The sequence below is a fragment of the Rhopalosiphum maidis genome, chromosome 1 (genome assembly GCF_003676215.2).
Source record: "Rhopalosiphum maidis isolate BTI-1 chromosome 1, ASM367621v3, whole genome shotgun sequence".
Classification (NCBI taxonomy): domain Eukaryota; kingdom Metazoa; phylum Arthropoda; class Insecta; order Hemiptera; family Aphididae; genus Rhopalosiphum; species Rhopalosiphum maidis.
The window spans coordinates 91,483,860-91,510,938 of NC_040877.1; the positions used below are offsets into that span (position 1 = coordinate 91,483,860).

General features: G+C 23.2%; 2 protein-coding genes across 3 annotated transcripts in view; one reads left to right on the plus strand and one right to left on the minus strand.

The window, feature by feature from the left end:
* The window catches only part of LOC113551378, a 69,779-nt gene extending 55,890 nt beyond the window's left edge, over window positions 1-13,889 (minus strand). The window contains exons 1-2 of one of the 2 annotated variants that reach the window (XM_026953590.2): window positions 13,492-13,889; window positions 8,400-8,642 (exon numbers count right to left, since the gene is read on the minus strand). In XM_026953590.2, the coding sequence (XP_026809391.1) occupies window positions 8,400-8,493 (94 nt within the window). In that variant the 5' untranslated portion in view covers window positions 8,494-8,642; window positions 13,492-13,889. Of the gene's footprint in view, window positions 1-8,399; window positions 8,643-13,487 lie in introns of both variants that reach the window. The other variant, XM_026953591.2, reaches the window with a different exon arrangement.
* Window positions 13,890-18,892: 5,003 nt separating this feature from the next.
* Window positions 18,893-27,079, plus strand: part of LOC113551720 (H(+)/Cl(-) exchange transporter 7-like) — a gene marked incomplete at its 5' end in the record, with an annotated part of 40,665 nt that continues 32,478 nt past the window's right edge. The window contains 10 exons of the mRNA XM_026954136.2: window positions 18,893-18,985; window positions 20,900-20,992; window positions 21,089-21,388; window positions 22,050-22,193; window positions 22,817-23,000; window positions 23,149-23,283; window positions 23,353-23,527; window positions 23,607-23,745; window positions 24,366-24,459; window positions 26,236-26,405. Coding sequence (XP_026809937.1) covers window positions 18,893-18,985; window positions 20,900-20,992; window positions 21,089-21,388; window positions 22,050-22,193; window positions 22,817-23,000; window positions 23,149-23,283; window positions 23,353-23,527; window positions 23,607-23,745; window positions 24,366-24,459; window positions 26,236-26,405 — 1,527 coding nt within the window. The remainder of the gene's footprint in view (window positions 18,986-20,899; window positions 20,993-21,088; window positions 21,389-22,049; window positions 22,194-22,816; window positions 23,001-23,148; window positions 23,284-23,352; window positions 23,528-23,606; window positions 23,746-24,365; window positions 24,460-26,235; window positions 26,406-27,079) is intronic.

The following is a 27,079-nucleotide window of genomic DNA, read 5'->3' on the forward strand; positions in this document are numbered from 1 at the left end:
GTAAAATACATTTAGAAACTGTTTTTTTAAGTAGCGAAGATCATAAATAGGTCTTTTTTATTTTGAACCCTTAGAATTATTTAATTTATCTAAAATATTATTTTAGAGATTAACTATTTTATGTGAGTTACACTAGTTTTAATATTTTATTAATTCATTAATCAAATAATACATTGAATGAAATTAAAAATTATCATACTTATAACTTAAAAATTTATGCAAACTATATACTAATATTTATATTTAAATTTAAAATTCTGTACTTAAAGATAAAATTATAACTGAAGTAAAGTAACTATCAGTATCTCACAAAAATTATACTACAAAATCGTTACAGTTACTTTTTATTTGATAAAAATATTCGATAATTTGACCAGATATATTGGTTAGTTAAAAATATCGAAATGTATTATGAAGTATTTATTTTTATTGGAAATTGACACAAATAGTAATTATTGTATCAAAATTTCTTAGTCATTTTTAGAATACCTGTAGAAATTGCCTTCCATTACTGAGTACTCAGATATCTATGAAGTATGAACCTATTCGAAATTTGAATTTAAAAATTCGTAGTATAGTAGCCGATTCAATTCCAGGGGTATTTCATTAATTATTTAATAAAGTTTGAATCTTATAAGATTGATACTGGTTTTTAAAGTTAAGGTTTTTACTTACATAGATTTAAGTATGAAAAATGAAATCATTTTTTTTAATCATAATTATATTGATTATGTAATACATATAAATCATCAGTAAACTATACCTATACGTATAGATATTAATTAGACAAAATTTAAATGTTTTTAACAAAAATAAAAATATAATAAAATTGGTTTTAATGTAAAGTAATAGGTTCCGAATATACAATGTTTGAATAGGTACTTATGTACTTATGTACTTATGATAAATCATTGTACACAAAAAATGATTCTGAAGAATCGGTGTACTATTATTTGTAATATATTATGCTATTACGATATTTTGAACAATATTTACTGAAAATATTGTGCTTATTATACTATAAGTGATTATAATATTATTAAATGAAATATTATTTTTTTTTTTTATTATTAACTTAACATATGTCCTTTAAGGCTATAATGGAGTGAAAAGTTGAGCAACTTATAATTCGTATAATATTTTTAAAATGTTATTGTGTAAAAAATAATATTATAGGTACCTACGTAATATCGAATGGTTTCAACTCACTACGATTGATGTATTTTTGGATTGCAAAATAACAATGAATTTGGTTTTTTATTATAAAATATTCAATTTAGTCAAAATTAGATCTTCAAATGTCAATTAACAAATTTATACATATGTATTTTTTATATTCTTTGTAATATCAACTTATAAAGAAACTTGTATTCAATTTTCAAACATTAAGTTCTAAAATGTTATGTATTTTTAACTAATAAATAATTTATAAGTTAAAACACTTGTAAAAAAATTCTCACTATGTATTTCTAATATTATTACATTCAAAATTTTTAAAATACAATTTATAAGGAATTTAAAAATTTTAAATGTATTTAATTTAGCATTTTCAAGCATTTTTACTAAGATTATTATGCATAAATGGAACATTTTAATATCTATATACATCATTAAAAGAAATTTTTTTAATAATTTATAGAAAATGCTTTTATGGATTTTCGGTGAAAATTTCCCTATATTCTGTCTCAAATAAAAATAACCTCTTGTGGCTAATGATTTTTTTTTGGGTTTGGTTAAATTACATCCGTCAATTAAATCGGTTTTCGTCGAATTTCGTTGTCAGATTTGTTTCTATAGGTACTCCGGCTCACGAGAGATCAGTATTTTCTCGCGCATGTAAAATAGCCGGCAGCGACGTTGTCGGTGGGGAAATGAGTTGGAGATGCGCGAAATTTTCGTTCGAAATGCGATACTGATCTCTCGTGGGCCGGAGTACAATGATCAGCAGTGACCAAAAAATTGTCCAATGTATTAATATTATCAAACTTCAAGTGGTTGTTAGAATAATGAAGTGACACTTTCAAGAGCGTGGTACGTGGCTCAAGTTAACCACACCCTCTACTACCGTCATGCGCAAAGGCACGCCGAATGAGTTAACTAATATTTGAAATAGAGTATATAAGTAAGTATTCATTTTAAAATTACAAAAAAAAAAAAAATCAATTTTGTATTATGTAAATATTATTTTGTTCCATAACTTTATTTTTGTTTTACCTAATGATTTCTAAAATTTTAAAAAATATTAATAATATTTGATTAGAAATTAGAAATTAATCCAAACAATTAGTTTATATTTTTCTCTATTATTTTAAAAAGTAACTTTTAGCTCCTAAAGATTGGTTATTGGTAATTAGTTACAATATTTTCCTACCAGAAACCACATTCAAAGCTGTAAATTGAAGCATTTTTATCGTTACAAAATATGATATAAAAATAAATAAAAACACACTTGGCACATAATTTTATAAAAGTAATATATTTATAACTCTATTCATCAACCAAAATATAAAATTAAATTATAAGTGGGAACAGCATAATTTAGTCATAACTTATAATACCTAAGTATTATAGAGTTTGAATTTATTGATAGTTATTATTATTATTTTTATAGCTTTGTTATTAATTGATATATGAAATGTTATTATTTTAATTTACACTAAGCATACTTGCAGTATATACTTATTTTTATATAATAAATATATAATGTATTAACCTATGTGCTAATAAATGGTAAAAATTAATATTACACGTCTTGTAGTACCTAACGTTAAACTGTTAAAGGGTATTTAAAAAAGCATTATATTGCCTACAGCTAAAATTATAAGATGCGTTTTTAAATTTATGATTAAAATGTTTATTATACGTGTATTTTTTTTTTATTATTATTAACCTTGTAAACAGAGAAATGGTTTAAAATTTTTATTAAAATTCGGTAAAGATCTTTAATTCAAAATATCGATAATAATTTGAAATTTTTTGTACTAAATTAGTAAATTATATTTTCCATTTCATTTATTTCACTTCAAAGAGCAAACATTAATATAAATTATGTTGAATATTTTTCAATACATTTTTATTTATCATTCATTTTTAGTTATTTTTATTAAAGAGAACATAATGCAACTAAAATATTTAGTATTTTATCTATTTACTTACTGGTTCTTATTAAATCTAAAGTTAAACAAGTAAAATTGTTGTATGATAACTACTTCAATTAAAAGTAACTATTTATTTACCTTATTAATATTATATCATAAATATATTGTATTCAATAAAGGTCATATGAAAATAATAATAATAATAATAATAATAAATATAAATAAAGTTGTTCATCATAATAACGTGTATAGGTAGTTAGGCCATTATTTTATTGAATGATTTATCTATGTTTTAGAACAGAATAAGTTTCTTAATATTACGGATAACACTCATTGTTCAAGACAAAATAACAATGACTAAAATATTTATTGAATAACGTATACTATATTATTACTGTTCTTCGTAAAAATTGGGATGTGAACCGGAAGAAAAACATACATACTACTATGTTGTCCAATTTCACAGTCGATTTGATCTCTAGCGTTCTGCCCAATCATCTTAGCAATTTGGATTTTTACCTCTTGTAATAAAAAGTAAAAAGTACGAATGGGGAGTAAAATATATTATCAATAAACTTTGATTTCGTTTATTTATTTTGGCAATTTAAGTATCGCTGCAGATTATATCATGTTTTCATTCAAATTTTACTTTATAATATTTTAATTTCCTAAAATAAATTGTTCATTCTAATCATTATTTATATTTTTTGAAATATTCATCTGTTCAAAATAATATTATGAATAAAGTAAACACTAAGCTAAATTTATTTTTGATTAAGAACTAAGAAGTTAATAAATCAAATTTTGAATCAATATAATTTATTAATTAATTTCGTGATCAATTTCATATTTTATTAATGTAATTTTCACAGAACAATTTTAAATTATATGTTAATACTTGATTATATAAAAAATAAATAAATTTTTGTTTTATAAATACAAATAATTATAATATAAACAACGTGAGTACTTTAAATACAATAAATTACGGTAAGCAATTAATACATTTAATAGCTTTTAACTTGTATATTATTAAGGACATGAAAAAAAATCAATATTAGTATTATTTTCAAATGATTAATTTAATGTAATATAGTTAAATATTAACGAATAAATAAGTTATTCATAATTAATATGATGCAACATACAGAGTGTACCAGGACTATTTAATAAAATACAGTAACATTTGTTATAGAAGTTTATTAAATAGTCTTGTTATACCTTATATTATATTCGATTAGTATTATTAACAATGTTTTTTTCAGATAATGTATTCATAATAAGTAATAATATTATATATTTTATTTTGAACGATTAACTATATTGTGGTATGATCACTAAGACATCACAATTCACCATCATAATTCGTAAGTAATCCAAATCTTTAATATAGGATACGTATTTATAGGTCACTATAGATTTAGTGTTATATAATTATAATACTCGTAATTTATTTTAAGTTAGTAAATGACTGATTTTCTTAATAATAATTTTTATGGATTTTTGAAAAAGTGATAGGCTGCATAGTTTACATAATTTGTTGAAAAATGTATAGAATAGCAAACTAGATCAACGATAACGTTATTTTTGCTACTATAATATTGTAAACCTTTATTATAGATCCTATCTAAGATAACTCATTGAAAAGTCTATCATATATCAGTCATACATAGGACTATATGTATCACATATAATAGCATTGATTAAAACGTATAGGTACCAGGTACCTATACATTTTAATAGATGTTACGTATAAATTAGTGTAGTAAAATTGTCAATGACAATATTAATTATACTCGACTGCAATATAAATATTGTATATATTCTTTACGTTTTTGATATTATATACATAAATGATAAAAATCATACTATAAGTATGTACATAAATACATAATACATAGCTAGTTAGCAGCATTTTTTTTTTTGCTTTATTATAATTTATTTATATTATTTAAATAATTACTTTTCTATTTATTTTAGGCAAATATTTCCCAACGGCAAACGAAAAAATAACTTTTATCTAAAATTGATTTATTTATACACATATTTACAATTGAAAAAATTTTGACATACCCTATAGTTTACTATACTTGCATCTCTCTTTCTTTTTCTTTTTTTTTTAACACATTTATCTAGGTAGTAAATTTGCCTATGCAACGTGCGGTAATTTCGAAATGAATTTTTACTATATAATATTTGTCGTTCGGTAAATTTTGATTAAATATATTTATAATATATTTTTCTAAAATATTTATTTTAAAATAATCTGTGTATGAAGTTATATATTAAGAATACTAAGTGTATTAAAACAATTAAAAATAATTTATAAAAAAAAATGGTTTATATAATTAAGGCAAGAAAATATAGTAATATATTATATTAAAGGATAACTTAAAACATATATAAAAATTTCTATTTACTAACTTCAATTATTAAACCTGCACTAGCTATAGACAATTTATAGCACTTATAATAATATATATTTTAAAATACAAAATTAAAGATTTAATGATATAATTTGCATTTCTGAATAAAAAAACATCTTTTATAATAATGTAGTGTAATTTTATAGTTTATAAAACGTTTGAGGAAATGTATATTCAGTTTATCAATTTTTTTATGCGGGTACTGGGTGTCGAGATGTGTATGGGAATATAATTCATGTATTGTAATATGTATATATGTATTATCAGTATAAATGTAATAAATTATTTAGAACAGTTCAAACAAATATAAATGAACGCTTTTGTATTTTTATCATTATTAGTAGTACTTCTTTTTTTTTTACAAATCTCTATTTAGTAATCCGGAATACGTTCAGTTGTTATAGCCAATGGGAAAATATTTATATATTTGAGACCATAAATTAAATGAAAGGGCCAGGAAGTTAATAAACTTCCAGTTGCAAAAGGTCATTTCGCATAAACATGGTCTGAAAAGGGAACAATATTTTTTATGAAACTAATTTATAAGTTTTATTTTTTTGTAAAAATTGTTGGTACTGAGTTTAGTGGAACAATGTATAAAATGATTTTAATATTTACGCTTTGTTTAACATTCAAACTAAAAAGTAACTTTATTATTTAGAAACATTTATAATATTTGTAAAGTGAAATATATTAATGATATTGAAAGATGAGTGCAGTAATTAAATAAGTTAACGTAAATAAAATAATCTTCTGTAATAATGTGTTATATAAATTATTATACTGTTAAACAATAATGAGGTATTTTATATTGGGAACTATAATTTCTTTGGTATATTTTTAATTACCTATAATTTACACAGTTATTAGAAATAATGTATGTATCAAAAATAATAAAAATATTTAAATATTTTACGGTTCTTATGCAATCTCCACAATTTTTATGACAGGAATTAGTGATCAGCATAGCAGCGTGTATATAATAGACGAATTATATTAATCATACATCTGATGTAGAATAATAGTTATTTTTGAATAAACCAGTGGAACCGATAATTGTATTGATTTTACAATGATGTGTGATGTTTTTTTTTTTTTGCTTTTTATACCTATGTGTTTACGATATGTGTTCAATAAATTGCTTCAATTTTCAATTACGAGGTTGTTTTTAAATAATAAATTCGATTTAGCTCTTACTTTAGAAGTAAAAATTAAAAATTCCCTTTATTTCTTAAAATAGTCAGGAAAAACAACTATAAAATTAAGGAAATAAAAAAATATATCTCTAGTTATATAATACCTAAAAAACAAATTGAAAAATTTGACAAATAATTTTGTAGTTATAAATGTATAAAAATATTTTTTTGTTTATATACCGAAGATTTAAAAATTGAATACATAGTTCTTTGTAAGTTTTATATTTTATGTATGAAAAAAAATTTACCGGAAAGCCAAATGGATTGCTTATGAGCATTTCAAGTTCAAATTTGTACGATATTCAATAATTATTTCTCCTTGAATAATTTTTGATATTTTGTTGTATTTCTATAAAAAAAAATGGGGGCAAGATATTGAATGAGTCACTATTATCGGTATGTTAAATTTGAATTCAATGATATATCATTATACATGACAAACGATTTTGAATGGAGAAATCTGTCATCCTATATCATCAAGTGTATTTAATGATAATATGTTTTTTAATGTTACCCTTAAAGTAATTTATTTTAATTTTATTATTACAGTAGATTATACATTTTTTTCCGAAAATTTTTTATTTATTATATTATTATAATAATATATATTTAAACAATATTAAATCAACTTATATACATAACTCAACATTTAATAATATATGTCTATAAATACTTTAAAATAGTAAAAATAGATTTATAGTTTAAATAAATGATAATATCATAAAATAAATCGAAAATGACATTGAGAATAGCAAAATTCATAATCATATAATTTACGTAAAAGTTTCAAGTTCTTGTGAGTAATGTATTTAATAATAAATAACTAACATTTTTAATAACTTAAAAATAAATAATGTCATCCAAATTTAAACTTTATATATTTATTACATTTCCAAACATTAGAATAGGTATACTCGTAAAAATAAAAGTTAATATGAATTTCAAACAACAAAATAGTTAGAAAATTAAAAATAAAAACAACTTAACACGTTGTAAGTTCAAATTTCGACAAAATTACTTATTTTAAGATAAATAACGATGTTAATTATTTTGTTATTATTTAAAAAACATTACTCCTTGAAATTTAGAACTTATACGCTTAATATATAATTATAAATTTTACTATACTTTATGATACTTTTGATTTCTTTTAAGATACTATATATTTATACTATGATATAAAATAGATATCTATTTTTACTGTTTTACAGTATTTACAGAAAAATACTTTTTAAATGTTGAGTTATACGTTAAAGTTGACATAGTATGGTAAAAATACATATAATTAAAACATTAAATATTAATAATATAATAAATCTAATATTTTTGGAAAAAATTGTATTAACCTATCGTAATACTAAAAGTAAAATAAATGACTTTAAGAGCTATAAATGTACTTAGTGATATAGGATGACAGTCCGTCTTTGCTTTGAATTGCTTATTGTATTTAATGATATATCATTGAATTAAAATTTAACACATCTAAAATAGTGACCTATCTATTTTCCAATCACTGCCTGAAAATTGCATGTCACCATTTGTTATATTACGGCCAATATAAGTTAAAATTAATATAAACATTTCACTCCGATCAATTAAGTACGATAACATGAAAAACAAATATTATAGTTTGACTATTCTATTTTTTAATAAGCTCTAATTGAGTTTGCAAAATTAACCTTTTGTAGAAGTTCCGGAATCCGATTGCACCATTTCTGACGTAAATATGTACCAACAGCTTAGTACGCCGAGCAGACTGAAGCAGTTTTTCATTATCAATATGTTTTTTAATCGTACTTTAAGATGATCTTTTATCGATGAACCCCGCAGAAGTTGATAAATGCATTATATCCATTGAACGAAGCCATCTTAAGAACCCGTACAGTAAATGTGTATTGACATTACAAACACAAAAATCCAAACTGAAAAAGGTATGCATATTAAAAATCATTATGTTTCATCTACTTATTAAAATTAAATAAATTGAAAAACGTGTTATAATATTATTCCTTTATTACATACATGGAATATTAACAAATTTTTGGATTATTTAGATATATCTAAATTGTTTTAAATTGAAAAATTAAAAAAAAAAACAAAGATCTAATAGTTGGAGTATTCCAAAAGTGTTGTGTGACTCTATCTTTTGATTAGTGTGTTTATTTACTCAATAGGTTAGTTTAGGTAACCATTAGTTAGGTAACTATTATTTTTGTATAAATTTTACTTAATTTTAAAACAAATATTTTGATATATATTAAATTTATTGACACAATAATGTTATGTAAAAATGAGCACTATTGCCATAATTCATAGTTTTATTTAATTTAGTTTATTATTATTATTTATTTTATTTAGTTGTATTTATTTTTATTTTTATTTTATTTTTCTATTTTTTATAGTTGTATTATTACTGATAAATGATAATGATTAAATAACAGAGTACTTTCATATTTATAAATACTTATACATACATATATTTTATTAGATTATTTTTATTTTAACAGGTGACTATGATCACCTTTCGTGCTCATTCTCGCAAGTATAATATTAAATTTAAATATTCATAATTAGTGCCTTCCTAGATTTATCACAATCTTTTGATTAAATCTGACACAAAGGTCTCCTCTTTAAATTAAAATCTATCCTTTCCCTACACTAGTATCTATTAGTTAAATCTTATTTGGAAAACAGACATTTCACCGTTAGATTTAGATCGTCTATGTCTGAAATATCATCAATCAATGCTAAAGTACGCTAAAAGACTGTTGTAGTACTTTTACTATTTAATCTCTTCACCTCTGACCAACCCACTACGCTTCACACCAAAAAATAAACTCCTTATAAACAAATTGATCTTCAAACCTATATGGACTTACGGCACGCAACTCTGGAAAGCTGTCAAGTTTTCTAATATCAATAAAATCTAAATGTTTCAATCAAATGTCTCTGGCAAATAAAAAAGCCCCATACTTCACGTCTCTCTACGTCAATACTCTTCATAAAGACCTAACCATCCAAGCAGTTCTAAATGCAGCCAAAATATAATTTTCTATTAACATCTTTATTCTAATAAAGAAAAATATCAAAATTCTCTAATATCTGAACTTGTTATTCAAATTATCCCAGAGGACTCCAGAAGGCGTCTGAAGCGAACATTATGTAGAGAACTACTGAATCATTAACTCCCCAAACTACACACCTTGAAATCTCAACACTGGTTGATTCCTCAATCCTCTTTATAAGCCTATACTGTTCTGATATTGCTATATATAAACGTTTTTTCTTCTTCTTTTCTTTTTCTATAAATATAGTTAAATACTTATCACTTCTACTTATTGGAAAAAAATTTTTTCATCTATTCAGGAAAATGAAAAATATGCTACTACATACTAATATATCTTATTTTATTTAATAAAAATTGAATTTTAGCTTATAATATTTATTTTTAATATTATAGTGTAATATTTTATATTTCTTTTGTATGAGTGTTAACGAGAAATTGTGTAAATAATTTGATGATGTTAAATTCCACTTAGAATTCATATTATGCAATTCCATTAGTCACATATTAAGCAAATATATATGCTACCTAATTTTTGGAGTAGTCCTTTAATAATTATATCAGGCTTACGGATTTGAATTAAGTAAGCCATTATTACATTCTAAAAATATAAAACAACTAATAGCGTAGTTACCGAAAATTATAAGAAAACTAAAGTATATAGACTTGTATTGAATTATACTTGAATAATGAACATCACTAATTATGGCTATTAAAAAAATATATCTCTATATTTATTTATATACCTACATATGTACTATGTAGATTATATAAAATGAGCTAATTTATTTCTTAAGCTAATAAAGCCTAATTAAAAATTAAATTTAGTCAGCATGCATTAAAAATGTTGGAACCATTACTCTACTATGTAAGTCTCTTATCAAAATATATTAATGAATATAAAAATAAACACAACTTAATGTCGTTTGAATAAATTAAATATGATAAATGATTTTTATAACTGTGCTAAAGTTGTATGATTCTCAATTTATGAAAGAACTAAATGATCCCGTTTATTAAAAGAAAAATGTATAACTTATAACTATTTAATAATAATCAAGAAAATTATATAACTATACAATATAAAATATAACAAACAAAGATACATATACACATATTATCTTTTTTCTTTTAAATTTATGTAGATATAACATTTACAAACTATATACATTTATATCATAGGTTAGGTTTCTATTTCTATTATATTCATCCTTCCACATATCTGTCAACAAATAAATTATTCGAGGATTAAACAACAACGATGTAAAGCTGTATTCTACACGTGAGGAAAATAAACAATTAAAGCAATTAATTATGCATTTTAACTTTGGCTAACCGTCAGGAGTTCCTTTACGCTTAATGACACCTAACCTAAATTCATAAACTTTTTAAGTAGAAATTATACATGGATTCAAAAAATACAGGTAAATCTAATATAAGCAGAATATAAAAGATGCATTGATTATAATAAAAATTATCATATCTCAATTAGTTTATAGTTACAAACTGTTAATATATAGATAAATAAGGTTGTCAGGTAAAATTTTAGACTATGCTATCATCACAATAATATTTTCTAAAAATATTATTATATTTAAAAAATATTTTCTATACGATGGTTTGCATTTTGTGGTATAAAATATAACTAATACTTAATTAAGTTATAAATTAAACGTAATTAAAATTTAATTGTTGTTATTAAAGATTATTAACGGTAATAAATTTACAATAAATATTATATTTTTATGTTTTATTTATAAATCCTAATATTTATAAAATATTTATTAAAATTTGTTCATAACATCAATGTATTTATAAAATAATGATGTAAGACTCTTTCAAAATCTTAAAAATAACAAGTACATTTCAATAGTCGGTTTTTTGTATTCGCTTTTCTAATTTAATTTTAATCAATTAACTTTTTAGTGTTATTCCATTAAACATCTAATATTGTTCTTGAAATAAATTTATAAATATTTATATAATGTTAAAAATAATAAACATGAATAGGATAATATTCATTTCATGGGAACCTTAGATGACCTAACCTAAAACGTCATATTTATATTCCTGCACAATTCATTTTATTTTTCTGTTCTAAAATTATTCATTATTAACATTTATTTCGAAAATAATTTCAAATTATGTTTAGATAGTCATATATTTTGTCAACTTGCTATCAATTTTTGGACACTAAAAATTGATATGGAAGAATATTTATAATTTTATGATACTTTTAAAATGTTGATTAAGTTACCTTGAATAATACTGCAAGATTAAACTTACTACGTGAATTTATATTTTTCTATAATGACACTGAACCGAGTATGATGTACCATATTAAAAACTAAATAATTATAGATAGTATGTATCTACTTAATATAACTGATATTAATAAAAAATAATAATAATCAGTCCAACGTATTAAAGACTTTATTGATACATTCATAATTATCGTATATAAACCATATATTTATACAATACAATATTAAATTATATTCTATAATTTATGTATGTAATGTATGTACACATCAAGTGTGTATAAAATTTATCTTAATTTAATCTCCCATAGAAGTAAGTGCATTGTAACAGTTTTTAGTGAAGCAGGTACGTATAATATTATACTTGTATGTATTTATTTAGTAATTTTAGAGGTTTTGCATAAGCATTACCTATTTATCTACAATAATATATTTTTTGATTACAGTTTGTTTTTCACGTACTTATAATATTTTATAAACATATATTTTAGCTAAATTACTAACTGAACATTTAATTTGATTAATATAAATTTTTAGATTACAATACAATACAAGCTTTAAAATATTTATAACCTCTTAATTTAAATATGCATGTTTATTTTTAGTTTCTAGAGTAAAAACAACATGGAATATTTTGTTAGGTAAAGCAGTATTTAGGGTGTATAATGAATGTACACAATTCTTATATGAAATATTCATCACTAACTAAAAACAGTACTAATTTTATAATAATTGAGACGGCAGTATTTGTAGATACTAAATGTTTATAAATGGTAATTCGATTTGTATAGACAATATACGTATCATCTATCAATTTATCATTTTAAGTTGGTTATAAGTTTGTAATGGTACTAACAAGTTATTTGTTATGCTATGTTTATTTTACTTTAACCGGTGTCAAGTAATATTAGTATGTGAACTTATTTTTCTTAATGCTTTTTATATTTTAAATAAATAAGGTTTTTAGTCAAGGGTAAAAAACAAGTTGGGATCCAAATAACAAGCAGTAGAAACTCTTATTAATTTGCTTAATTTAGTGCCAACTAAAAGTTGTACCGGTTTTTTATTAAAAAAAACAATGATAAATTACTGAAACGAAATAAAACGATTCTTAGCGGAGTTATTAATGTTTAAATAGCCATCGCAAAATGACAATCAAGCATTTCAAGATGTAACTATTTTATTATAATATCATATTAGTACACTTAGATTCTGATAAAAAAAATAAAAGTGAAAATTGTGTAAAATAAAAAACAAAAGTAATCTCTATTTAACTCTTAAATGTATACCAGTTTTGAAAAAAAAACTATTAAAGGCATATTCCAAGACATAATATTTTGTAGCTATTAAGGTTTAACATATTTAACTTTGCAGCAATCGTTCTATCAGAATTAAGTTGTAGTTATAAATAATATAAAACTTGGTATTGGAAAATGTTGTACCTACAAATAATGGCTCCGTGTTAAGACGACTCGATAAAATTTTGATCTCGACGATAATTGTAGCGTATTACAATCCGTAGTGGTGTAGATATGGCTTTAAATATACGAATGGATGAGGTTAATTAAAACAAATGATTCTTACGATATTTTAATGTATATTTGCATTACGTTTAAAATTTTAATATATAATATAACAATTATTATTGTACGGTGGATGCACGAGGACGAAATGATGGAAACGCAATAACATTTCGGTATTATTTAATTATATTATGTGGAAATCGTATTTTTGTGGTGTAAATACGCTCGGAAACGGCGGCAACAACGGAGGTGGATCACGGGTTTGTACGTGGCGAACAAAATTATATCCTGTTTGCAGTGCACGCGACACGACACTGAATTCACCAATGTGTGCCTGCGGCGGTGGCGACGGCGACGGCGATGACGACGACTACTCCGACCCTGCCGCCGACGGGGTTGGCTTGAACAGGCGCGCGCGTGGGTGTGTGTGTGTGTGTGTGTATGTGTGTGTGTGTGTGTGTGTGTTTGTGTGTGTGTGGCGCTGCTTTCAGTGGACATTTGCGCGATGATATCGCGCAAACTAGAAAGCGATCGCAGCGATTCTAGCGAACCGTGAAACTTTACAGATTTCCGGCGGTATCAGTAGGGGGTGCGGATGCAAGGGAACCGATGTATATAGCGATGAGAAAGAAAAAAAAGTACGAAAGAAAAAATACTGGTAATACCAGCATTTATTTCTCGTACCCCCTCTACCAATCACTGCATACCGTTCGATTGCTTCTACAAACCGAAATGCGATTGTGAGAAATACCTATATATAATATATATAAACATATATATATATATATATGTATACAGGACGATTATCTCAACAACGCGTAACTGTCATACATTTTATCATCAGTCGGATTTATTAAATATACTATTTTTATATAGGTAATATTTCATATAAATTATTCTAAACGGAAATCGCCGTGTTTCAAATTTCTCGTATTTAAGTACCAGAAAACGTCAATGTACCCTTATGGCGTTATGTATAATAATTAGGTGCGCCGAGTTCAGTCATAATAATAGATGGTTAAAATCTAATTTTTAATTATTTACATAATAAAGTTCGCAATCACTCACCTCATCATTATAGTTCAAAACCCATAAAATTAACTCAAATATATTAACATTATTTTTCTATGAAAGAATTTATGATATTTAATAATTTATATACATTATTTAATCATCAATAATAGATGAAAACAATGATTAACGCACTATTATATAAATTGACATAAATTTCGATGTCTATTATGTAAATATGATTAAGTTACTAATATTTTCAATAAAAAATTATTATTATTCATTTGAATTGAAAAATTTGATTTTTTTTTTCAAATACTTGTACTCGTAATTTTAACTTACTTGATAAACTTATAATTTTGAAATATTTAAAAGCATAATTGTTCATCAAAATTTAATAGAACGTTAAAATAGTCACCCTGTATATAATATAGTATGTTAGTCTTAGTATATGTATACATGTAATACTGCAAACATAAATTTATCATAATGTTCCGGAATACGCACGTACTTACACTACCCGCACCCTTTGAAATAACCTCGAAAGGATTATAACTTCTGGATTACTACATACCTACTGTGGGGTGAGCTGGTATATGGTTAAGCGGCGAGTATGAGTGGGTTGGTCTCGCGATATTACGATCAGTTCTCAACTTTACCAATATATATATATTATATACAATCTATAATATCTGCAGACCATACCTGTTCGTGCAGTCAGAGGATTTGCCACGTAATAAATAACCAACGGCGACTATTATATGACGCACCACACAGTTAACACAACGGTAAATCTATTTTGTACTATCCAAAGTTTAATATTATTTCTTAAGTAATAATATTTTAGATTCTGAGAGGAGCAATAAAAGTATTGTTTCATGTTAATCCATTACCTTTTGGAACTTTAAAAATGCCTTGATTTTTAACATTTGGGATGAATTTAATTGGCACATTGAGAGGAGGAGGTTAAAAGTAGAAAATTGTATGTACTTATCTTAATAATCGGGAAAACATTTTTTTTTAAAAAAACTAGAATTTTTACACTAAACGAGTTTTTGACAAAATTGTTTTTTATTATGATGTATAATTCTAATTATTAATGGGCCGTCACAACAACATTTATTTTATCTGTCTATTTAGGTTAGATTAGGGCATAATATAGGGGCAAAGATATTCCATATTTCCACGTTTATAACTCTCTGGTTTAGTTTAGAGCAAAGGCACCTATTATATATTTTATGAAGAAAAATATTTCCTGTGCATTGGTTAGACAGTTTTTAATATTTTAAATTTTTATAAATATAATCATGTTTTAATTTAAATTAATATCGATTATTTTTAACCATTTATAACTTATTTTTAAATGAAAATATTAAGAATTCATCCGGCCAATGCAGAGGAAATATTTTTCTATGTAAAATACATAATAAGTGCCTTTATCCTAAAACTGAACCAGAGAGTCGTATCATGGAAATACGGAAAATCTTTGTTCCTATATGGCGTGCCGTGCGCGAGACAGATAGAGAAAACAAATATTGGTGTGTGGCGGACTTTTAATAAATTGAGTGTTTTATTATAATTTTAAATAAATAATATCAAAGTACTTCGACTATTTATAAGTTGTTTATAGACATTTGAAAATTTTATTTTTTAACTTTATTTTGATAAATTTCAATAACATTTTTTTTTACTCATTCAGTCACAGTCAATATTTTTAAATGAGAGTGGTAGATTTATGATTTATTGAAAATGTAGAATAAGGCTTAGAAATTGTATTAACTTTGTTTTGAATGTGTGGTAACCTAACCAAGTAGGTACGTCGACATTTAATGTGAATGCCAAGAATGCCCAAGATATCGTATATATTTGGCAGAGAGGAGAATTGATATAAACTGATAAAGTGTAGGATAAATTCAGTAACCAAGGATCGTAATACAAATTATAAAATAAATTACTTTAATAGATCTATCAAAAAATATATCAGTATATGACTAAATATATTTGGTGACATAAGCTGACAGATCGTCTTCGCTCAGAATCATTATTCGTTTATAATTCGTAAATACCTACCTAATTGAATTCAAATTTAACACATCCATTACAATTACCCATTCGATACCTACTGTATAGCAAACAGGCGTGAATTCAAGGAGAGGACCAAGGGGCGATAGCTCCCCCTTTCACCGTAGACTGGTGAATTTTCTAAGATGTTTGTTTTCGGCAGCCGATAAAATGCGTAGTCTTGCAGATAGCGTTTCGGCCGTGTCCGTTTTCATCGGTCACCCCCCCCCCCCCTACCGTAAATATATTCTGGATCAGCGCCTGACAGCTGAGTGGTACTCACTTACCAATATTTTTTTATTTTTTCCCCTTAAAAGTATTTGATACAGTTTCATATGAATACAATTCAAACGTTTCATTTCATAAACAATCTGTACAATTTTAAGCATAGCTTGTTTAAAAACGTCATTTGATTTAAGTATTTGACTAAGTATAATGACTGTGCCATTAAAATCTGTTAAAGTTTTCGGTTAGTGTTGTATTATTATATTATTCTATCATCGTTACCTATAAAGTTCGAAGTTAATATTAAAACTATCTGATAAGTACGGAAATTATGTAAGCATTTACGATTAATCTAGATGGGTATTGAAAAATTATATTTCTCAAGATTATTTAGTAAATTTAATTAATTTGAATTTAAATCATTTATATTTTTGTTATACAATTGTATTTACGTATATAAAAACATGTATGTATTTATTATTTTAGATTCTAAACGGAATAACGGAACACGGAACAATGAATGTATTGATTTTACAAAACTATGTGTTTTATTCTCTGTCATCACCTTTTGAGGCAGTAAAAGTACTTTGATTTTAAACTTCATGGTGGTATCTGGTAGCAAATTAGATCTATTTGGTAAAAATCTTCATTATTTTTCAAAATAACCAGGGACAAAATGTTCTTTACATATGTATCAATTATTATATAATTAAATCTAGGATACACACTTTAAATAGGTATTTATTAATAATAAGATTTGTATTTTGATAAAATGACCTTTTTTTTTTAATATAAGTATCTATTAAAAGCGTGTAATAATATAAACATATATAAATTATTTTTGTTATAATGTATTTGTATATGAGTATGAGTATATGATAGGTTAGTTGTAATTAATTAGTTAACAAAATCGTATATCTATTACCTTTTATAATTTACAGATTATATTTACAAAAATAATAACATGTTGTGTGTTATCAATGGATTTTTAAATTTAAATTTTGAGTCAAGCCTGTGTGTTTTTTTATTATGTCTGTGTATACGATAAATAGTTGATAAAACACTTTGAAGTTCGACTTTGTTAATTCTTGTTAATAAAAAATTGGATCTATTTTGTACTAAGAAAGGTTAAAATTAAATATTCACAATATTTTTCAAAATAATCAGGAAAAAACAAATAAAAAATAATGTAAAACGGGAATTTTATTTTTATGCAAAAACCAGAATTCTACAAAATCAATTTTTTTTTTTTGTAATTCAAAAAAAGAATATTCGTAAAAACTTCGTTCAATTATTAATTAAAAAATATCGAACATTTATAACCACTGTTTTTTTATAAGTGTTTTAAGGTAAAATTTTGACAAAATTTAAATTAAATTACCTTAATACTAATAATACAATAAATTAATTTAATATAAATGCCAGAAAACATATCATGAAATGTATTTAGTGATATAGATTTACAGATCGTTTACGCTCATAATCATTTTTCATATTATATAATTAATATTTATAATAATATTGTTAATATTTATATTCAATGATTTCTATATCATTCTAAAGACTATAAAAATATATAATATAGGTAATACATTGAAAAAAAAACTAATTTCAATAGATATTTTAACAATAATTTAGTTATATTTTCAAATGGTTTATACAATTTAGAATTGTATTAAAACTTTAATAAAACTATATAAAAAATACAACCAAAACCATTATGATGAAATGTTTTATAAGTCACAAAAAAATTTTCATTGGTAGACGTACGTTGTGTGATAAATTTTAGTGCCAATAGAGCAACTGCACTCAGTGTGTTACATCGCTACCGATAATTATACAAATCGTTAAAAAATCAATTGTTAGTGTTTTAACAATAACTTATGTTATTATTGATGTAAACTTACATTAATTATTTTTGAAATAAAATGGCAAGTTTATATTACATTATTTCTAATTATAGTGTTATTGAAAATATTTACATTATAATTTATGTATAATTTATATTTTATTTTTATTAGAATAATGCAATTGATAAATGTACAACGCATGTTTTAAATTATCATTGGTATAAGCCGAAATTCATAAGCGATGTTGGATGTATAAATCATAATCATGAGGTATTTATTATTTAAACTACATTTCTAAGAATAACCTATAAATTATAACCATAAACATCATAAATTGTCATAGTTTTTGTTTTCCACCGGTACATTTAAAATTGTTTCTAATTTTTTTAAATAAATAATATTAGATAGGTACATATGTTGTTATAAAATAATTATTTTTTTAAGTATAAAATTTCATTCATAATTTTTAAATATTTTATTTTTGAAATATTCCATAAATATTCTATGAAGTTAATTATTGAGCATTTATGTATATATATATATTTTATACACTATTTAAAAAATACTAATAATATTAACCATAAACTAGCAAATATATTAGCTGTACTTAAAGTAAATGTATTTAAATTGTTTCCAAAATGTTCGGTCATATCGAGTTTTAATGTCACCAAATGTCAAATAGTACCTATTAAAAAAAAACCCCATTATAATATATTTATAGGTGTATTTTTTTTTTTTGCCAACTGGATGAATGCCCGGCTGAGGTAGAGGTCAACATTTGGCATTGATGTGAAACTTTTAATTTATTTTATTACGATATATCTAGTCCCTCCAAACAAGATAAAAAAATCTTAACATTTTATTTGATTGAAATCTAAAATGACATTATTGGTTTTTCCTTTATTAATTAATTATAGTAAATTATAGTTATCGCAGGAGGAACTATTACATTTTCATACATTCAAAAAATTTAAAATGAATATTTTAACCACAACATGATACATAAGATATTAACACATAATGAGACACAAATATATAAAAATAAAATGATAAGAGAATCCTTTATCTATTGATTGAACTTTTCAAGAATGAAAATTGTATGGTTTGGCTTGAAGCAAATACTTGTAATACTTTTTAGATTTCGAATGAAGCAATAAATATATTAATTTTACAATGAAGTATTATTTAATTTTTTTTTGGAAAAGTACACGATAAGTTTTCAATTAAATGTTTCGATTTTCAAAAAATGGGAGAGGTTTTGGATATAAACTTGGATATAGTTTGTACTATACACAGGATGAACTTAAAAATTCACAGAATTTATTTTTATAACTAGGATAAACAAACAAAAGATTAGAAAAAACGGATATTTAATTTTCGACAAAATCGACTTAGTTTTTTTGATTCAACTCAAAAACGAGTTACCGTAAATACTTGAAAATTTCAACTTATTATATAATTTCTTAAATTTCGACTGTTTTTGAGCTATTTATATGTATAAGAAATTTTTTATTTTATTTTTATAAATGATGATTAAAAGTAATTTACTGAAAAATACTTATAAATTTAATACAAAACTCCTCATAAGTTCTTAATTTTTCAAAAATATCAAAAATCTTTTGTTACAATATTTTTTTTTTTATATAAGTGTTTATAATAAGAATTTTAACAAATTATTTATAAAAAATGCATATAATTAGTTAATTATTTTGAAATTCATAAAAATATTTGTTTTTATACCTAAAATTAAAAATGTAATACAAGGTTCTTTATAATTTTTTCAACCTTTATATGAAAAAAAAATTTACCGGAAAGCTAAATTAATTTCTTATAAGTATTTCGAGTTAAAATATGTTTACGAAATTCGATATTCACCCGTAAAATAATTATTTCTCCTTAAATAATTTTTGATATTTTATTATATTTAAAAAAAAATTAATTGATTAGATATTTGAAATTTTTACTAAATTTTTTTATAATCATTTTAGTTATACGAAATTGTTTAACTCTTTTTGAATTATAATTAGGGCATAAGCATAGTACATTTTTAATTTTTAGTTTATTTTCTATAAATATCGATTAAAAACTAATTCTTGAAAATTTAGTACAAGATTTCACAAAAGTCATTCTTATATTTGTATTAAAATATTAATTGCTTTATCATATGTCTTGTTATTTGTGCAGAGATCTAGTCTGTCAACAACTAGTAACACTTTAGCTGCAGTGAACTCAAAACAAAGATCTCACTCAATAAATTACGTATCATCGGATTATGAAGTGAGATTTTAACTATTGTGTATAATTAATGTACAGTGGTGCTTTTTTATGAATTTAATCTAATTTTAATGTAACAATAAATTATTATGTTTTTAGAGTTTGGATTATGATCATTACGAAAGTGAACTTACTGTTAGAGAAGAAAAGTTAAACGGCTATAGAACAGTAGTGGCGACTAATGTGATTAGATGGCTTATTTATTTTTCTATTGCTATATGTACTGCAGTAGTTGGAATTTTTATTGATACTGTAATTGAATATTTGTGTAATTGGAAGTTTCAATCGATTCGAAATTGTATTGATGTTAAGCACTCGACTGTAGAGTGTCTGATTATTTGGATACTTTTCACCGTCATCCCTACGATTATTGGATGTTGTGTAGTACTATTTATGGAGGTTAATTATAAAGTTATATTTATGAGTAATAGTTTGTATAATATTATGACGTCTTAGGCGGCAGCTAATACAAATAATCAAAAACAAGTACCTATTACAATAATTTGAACTATATCAACTTTGGTCAAATACTACAATGCCCATTAAATAATTACTCAACATTATGTATAAACTATGTTTCAAACTATTTTGCTTTGAAACAAATTGATATAATAAACTATTTATAGAAACAAATTTTTACTTTTTAAGTATTGTAACTTTTATAAATTTAGTACACTTAACATACATAACTTAACAAGACTACAAAAAATATATAGGTAAATTTTAATCATTATAGTATATGATTAACCACAATTGTATGTTAACCATAAATATACATATATATATTTATAAACATTTAGTATTAATTAAATTATTTTTTGAGCTTCTCTATGTAAACATATACATATTTTAAACAACGAAAAATTCTTGAAAATAAAATAATTTACATTTTTATTTTGCTATAATATATATTAAAAAAAAAAAAAAATAACGTTCTTTAATCTTCTGAACTTGATATAAAAAGTATTTTTATAAAAATTATACTTACCTTTTATCAATAATACTCTGTTTATATTTTTGTTCCATAAAGATAGTTAATACCTTAATATTATATATTTAGCCCTCAGCTGCTGGAAGTGGTATTCCATTTGTAATATCTTATTTAAACGGAGTTCGTATACCAAGAATGACAGCCGTTCGATGTTTATTGGTAAAAGTAATAAGCGTGGTATGTGTCTGCGCAGCAGGTCTTGGTGGAGGAAAGGTATTTTTATTTTTTATATTTATATTTGTACAAAACATATATAATATAATAAAAGAATACAATAATATCAATTAATTTAAACCATAGCTTGTGTTGGAGTATAGAGTTTCTTTTAAATAATTCCGATTATTAAAAATGAAATGATTAATTTATAACAATATATTAATTATTATTATATATTTTTTTATAATACTATCTCTAATAAACATAAGTTGTGCTTTATTGTTGATAATGATTTATAATGAATATTAATATAAGATTTTGAAACTGAAGAAGAGAAATATTGTAGATAATGTTTTAACCACTTCACTTCACTTATTTATACTTATGATATCAAAAGTTACAAACAAAATATTGTGAACCATATAATCTTATCTAAGAAACCATGATTGAAAAATCAAATATGATTTCAGTTTTCAGCAATTTAGTGTAATAATTAAAAAATTAATAAATAATGAATTTTATGTACGTATTTACAAACATTAAAAAAAAGACTTAGAACCATAAAATATGTTTGTACAATTTTTATACAATTAAAATTAAATTTATATTTTTATATTAAAACAATTATTGTTTAGTTCATTTATTGAGTAAACAATTTTGAAAATATATCATTATTTCAGGAAGGACCATTAATCCACATTGGAGCAATGGTTGGTGGTTCAGTCGTAGAAGCTTGGTGGAAAGGTTTTAGAAATGGTCCTGGTCGGAAAATTATTGGACCTTTACAAAATGATCAAGAAAGGAGAGACATGATGGCAGCAGGCGCTGCTGCGGGACTATCGGCCGCTTTTGGATCACCTGTAGGTAAATAATATATCATTTTTATTTTCAAAAACTATTAGTTTGTAATTTAATATGTCTATTTCAGCAAAAATATAATGAAAAAATAACAGCAAAAATAATAAATAAATAATATAAAAAAACTGTATTTATTTATTTTTCATTTTTTTAGGAGGGACATTAATGAGTCTTGAAGAAGGAACGAGTTTTTGGAGCTCAAGTCTCATGTGGAAAGTGTTTTTTTGTGCAGCAATAGCTTTTCCAACATATAACGCTGGTAAAAATGTACTTTTTACTAATAATTCAAGTGAGTTTTCTTACATTGTAAAAATGTGCCTTATAATAAAAGATTTAATATACTTCAACTTTTCTATAGATCCATCAGAATCTGTTCACAGCAAAAGTATTTACTTTTTTGGGAAGTTTAATGAAAACACAATTTATTTTTCTTATTCAGAATTTCCCATTTTTGTTATATTTGGGATATTCGGCGGCGTATTTGGAGCTTTATTTGTCAATATTAATTATCGGTTATCCATTTTTAGAATGAAGTTCGTCTTTATAAATAAATTAATAATCAATAATTTATTGTAAATATATTTTAATAGACGTTATGTTTTATTTGTTTAGACACATTACATCAAATAGAAAAAAACTTCTAGAATCTGTATTTGTCGCAGTATTTGTTGCCATAGTAAATTTAACATCCATGATTTTGTTAAACAACTGTCAAACAAAACTAAAGATGAGCTCGTTTAATGCAGTACATGTAAGAAACATGTTAAAATTAATCCAACAAGATAATACGTTCAACGTATCATTATCTTTTAAATTAATTTTCTTTCATTGTCTTACATTATTTATATTTTCAGTTAATACTATAGTATAAAACAATAACTACTAACTAGGTATAATAATATTATAGAATTAACTAGAAAAGAAAAGTATACTTTTCTATAGATATAAAATTCATTTATATAGATGAAAACTTAAAAATACTTAATAATTTTATAATACAAATAACCAATTATATAATATAACTGAAATGTATAATTAAAAACTTAAAATTATAATCTCTATAGTGTTTAAAACAAAAAGTTTGAGTTTAAATTAATTTATATATATTTTTAATTATATGACGTATACACTCAACTATAATATTGATATTTAATTTAAAATTCAAAAATGAATTATTTTGTGTTAATATTGTGCATGTCTTATCAATTGTTTATCACAAAAACAATTTTTACATGTTAATTAAATGCATTTAAACGGTGTATAATATAAAGATGTTAATTTAAATTAAAACTTTAAATACGAACAATTTTATAGTTTTAGATTATAGTTATTATGAAAACGGCTTTCACCTTTATGATAGGTTTGTTGCAGATGTATTGTCCAACAGGGAGTTATAATGAAATAAGCTCATTTTGGCTCCATACTCAAGAAGAAAATATTAGATCATTATTTCATTATCCAATTGGTAATTATGAATATTTTTGTATAATCGTGTATAATACATTTTATATATGTATTTGAATCCTATAAATAAAGTATTAAAATATTCGTATGATTTATAAAAATCAATAACATGAGCTTTTTTTTTTCCAAAAAATAATATAACAAATTAAAATAAAATAATATAGTTAATCAAATTTAATTTTTGTATTGTATAAATATTAAGGACTTTATATTTACTCAAGGCATTTAAAATATAAAGTCATTAAATGGTTATATTATACAATGTATGTACTATGCACTTACTGTGCTTCTATAAAAAAAAAAGTTTGAGTTGGGAATGAAGATCTTTAAAAACTATTTATTAAACAGAATCTAAAATGAGAAAGGTAGGTATGTATAAAAAAAATGTGAAAACATTGTCAATTTAATACGCATAAAATATTATATTGCTTTATTACAAGCTATAAAGTAGATTTATTTATAACATGTACAATATGCCTTTAATTTTTTTAAATAATTAATATCTAATATTATTCATTATAATATATTTAATATTGACTTAATATAATATTCTAATATTATTTGAATTGTACTATGTATATTAACATTTAATTTTATGTTAATATTTCATTAGTATATTTAGTAGTAAGTTAACTCCCTATTTTCACCCCAAGCTGTATAAGCTTGTAGGAAATAGGTTCAAATTTTTAACTATTATAATATTCAATTAATAATTTATGTTTTGATTTAAAAATAAAATAAAAATCGATTACGAATAGTAATGACATTAAAGTATTATTATTTACACTATATTTCATTTTTTTATAACTTCCAATTTTATTAATTCGTGTTATTGTATAATTTGTTTATTTTTCTATATCTATAATAATAATAAAAAAAAACAATGTGTATTCCGTATGTAAAATGTAAACGATAAGCAGCTAAGTCTATTAAATTCACGATTTTTAAATTTGGTACAAAAATAATCTTATATTTGAGAATGTATATATCGAAACTAACTTTTTAAATTACATATTTTAAAAAGGGGTTCATGTAGAGATTTGTTGATGAAAACCTCATGAAATTGGTTACATAAATTAAAATAGTATTATAATTTTACATAATTTTATACTTGTATTTTATATTGAGTAAAAACCACCCAAATTACTGTATTAAAAATATACTATGTAATTTATATTTAACTGAATTTAAAAAAGAGTAAAACACTGCCATTATTTAATTTGTCATGAGCAACGCCATGCAGGATCAGCTTAAAATCTTAATTCACTACTGCAACAATTTGAAAAATTCAAATTTAGTTAAATTTTGACTAATAGTTACAGGAGTATTCTAAATTTAAGGTTTCTATCTAAAAAATTTAATATTTTATACTCTATATTATATAAATATTTTTTAGATAGAAACCTTAAATTTAGAATACTCTTGAACTATTAGTCAGAATTTAACAATTTCTCCATTTTTAAGTAAAAACAGCAAATAATATCGCATAGATAACTCATTTTTGGATTTTCTTAGTTATTGCAGTTTCAAAATGAAGGTTTAAACTACTTTAAATAAAAATTATAAAATAAAAATACCTATACTCTAGCCAGCGAGAAAATATCTTGCATCTGTATGTGAGTAGAGTAGAAAAACTGATTTTCGTCGAACCTCATCAGTGTGTTTTCTTACTGAACAGACTTTATTTTATTTTTAGGTTTTTTAAAAAATATTTTTTTTTAATATTTTAATTCTAGTTATTTTTTTATTAATTTTTTTTTTTGTTGATTATTTGCAGAAGCATATTCAATAGTCTCATTATTAGTTTATTGTATAACTTACTTCATATTAACAGAGTTAACTGTTGGTCTTAACATGTCAGCTGGATTGTTTTTACCTTCGTTATTGATTGGAGCTGCTTGGGGACGTATTGCAAGCAAAGTTATTCATTATTATTCTCCTGGTATTGTAAGTGGTTTTGTGATAACAATAATATTATAGTATATGTTAATTTTTAGATTTTTCTGCTATGGTAAAAATGAACCATTGTTATTTAAGAATATAATATATTATAAAACTAAATATGAAATAATTAACTATAAATTCGAGTAAAATATAATAATTTTTTTTTTAATATTTTAATAACTTTTAAGAATAGAATACTAATAAGATAATAATTATATTATAATTCCCTCTTATTTTATAAAATATTTATTTATAAATCAATAATAGTTATTTTTATTTTAGTTGTTATTTCAATAAGCCTAGGGCATAGATTTAAGTACAAATCTCATTTATTTTTAAATTTTCTAACTAATTACTTCCTAATCACAAAACTCATGTAAGTATATAGCTAAAAACATACATAAATACGTTATTAAAAAAATTTAAAAAATCACAGTATAAATAACTTAATTTAATTTTTTATTTTTAAGTAATGTTGTGTATTATCCATTCTAATAAAATATTTAAAAATGTACTTATAAATTAAAAACAAATTATCTAAAAATCCCAAAAAATGATGCATAAAACTTTTTCTGATTTTAAGCGGAGCAAAGAATTTATTGACTAATACATTGTTTGTGTATATATTCACTTTATGTAGTTTTTTGCAAAAAATAACTCAACATGTAGTTGTACTA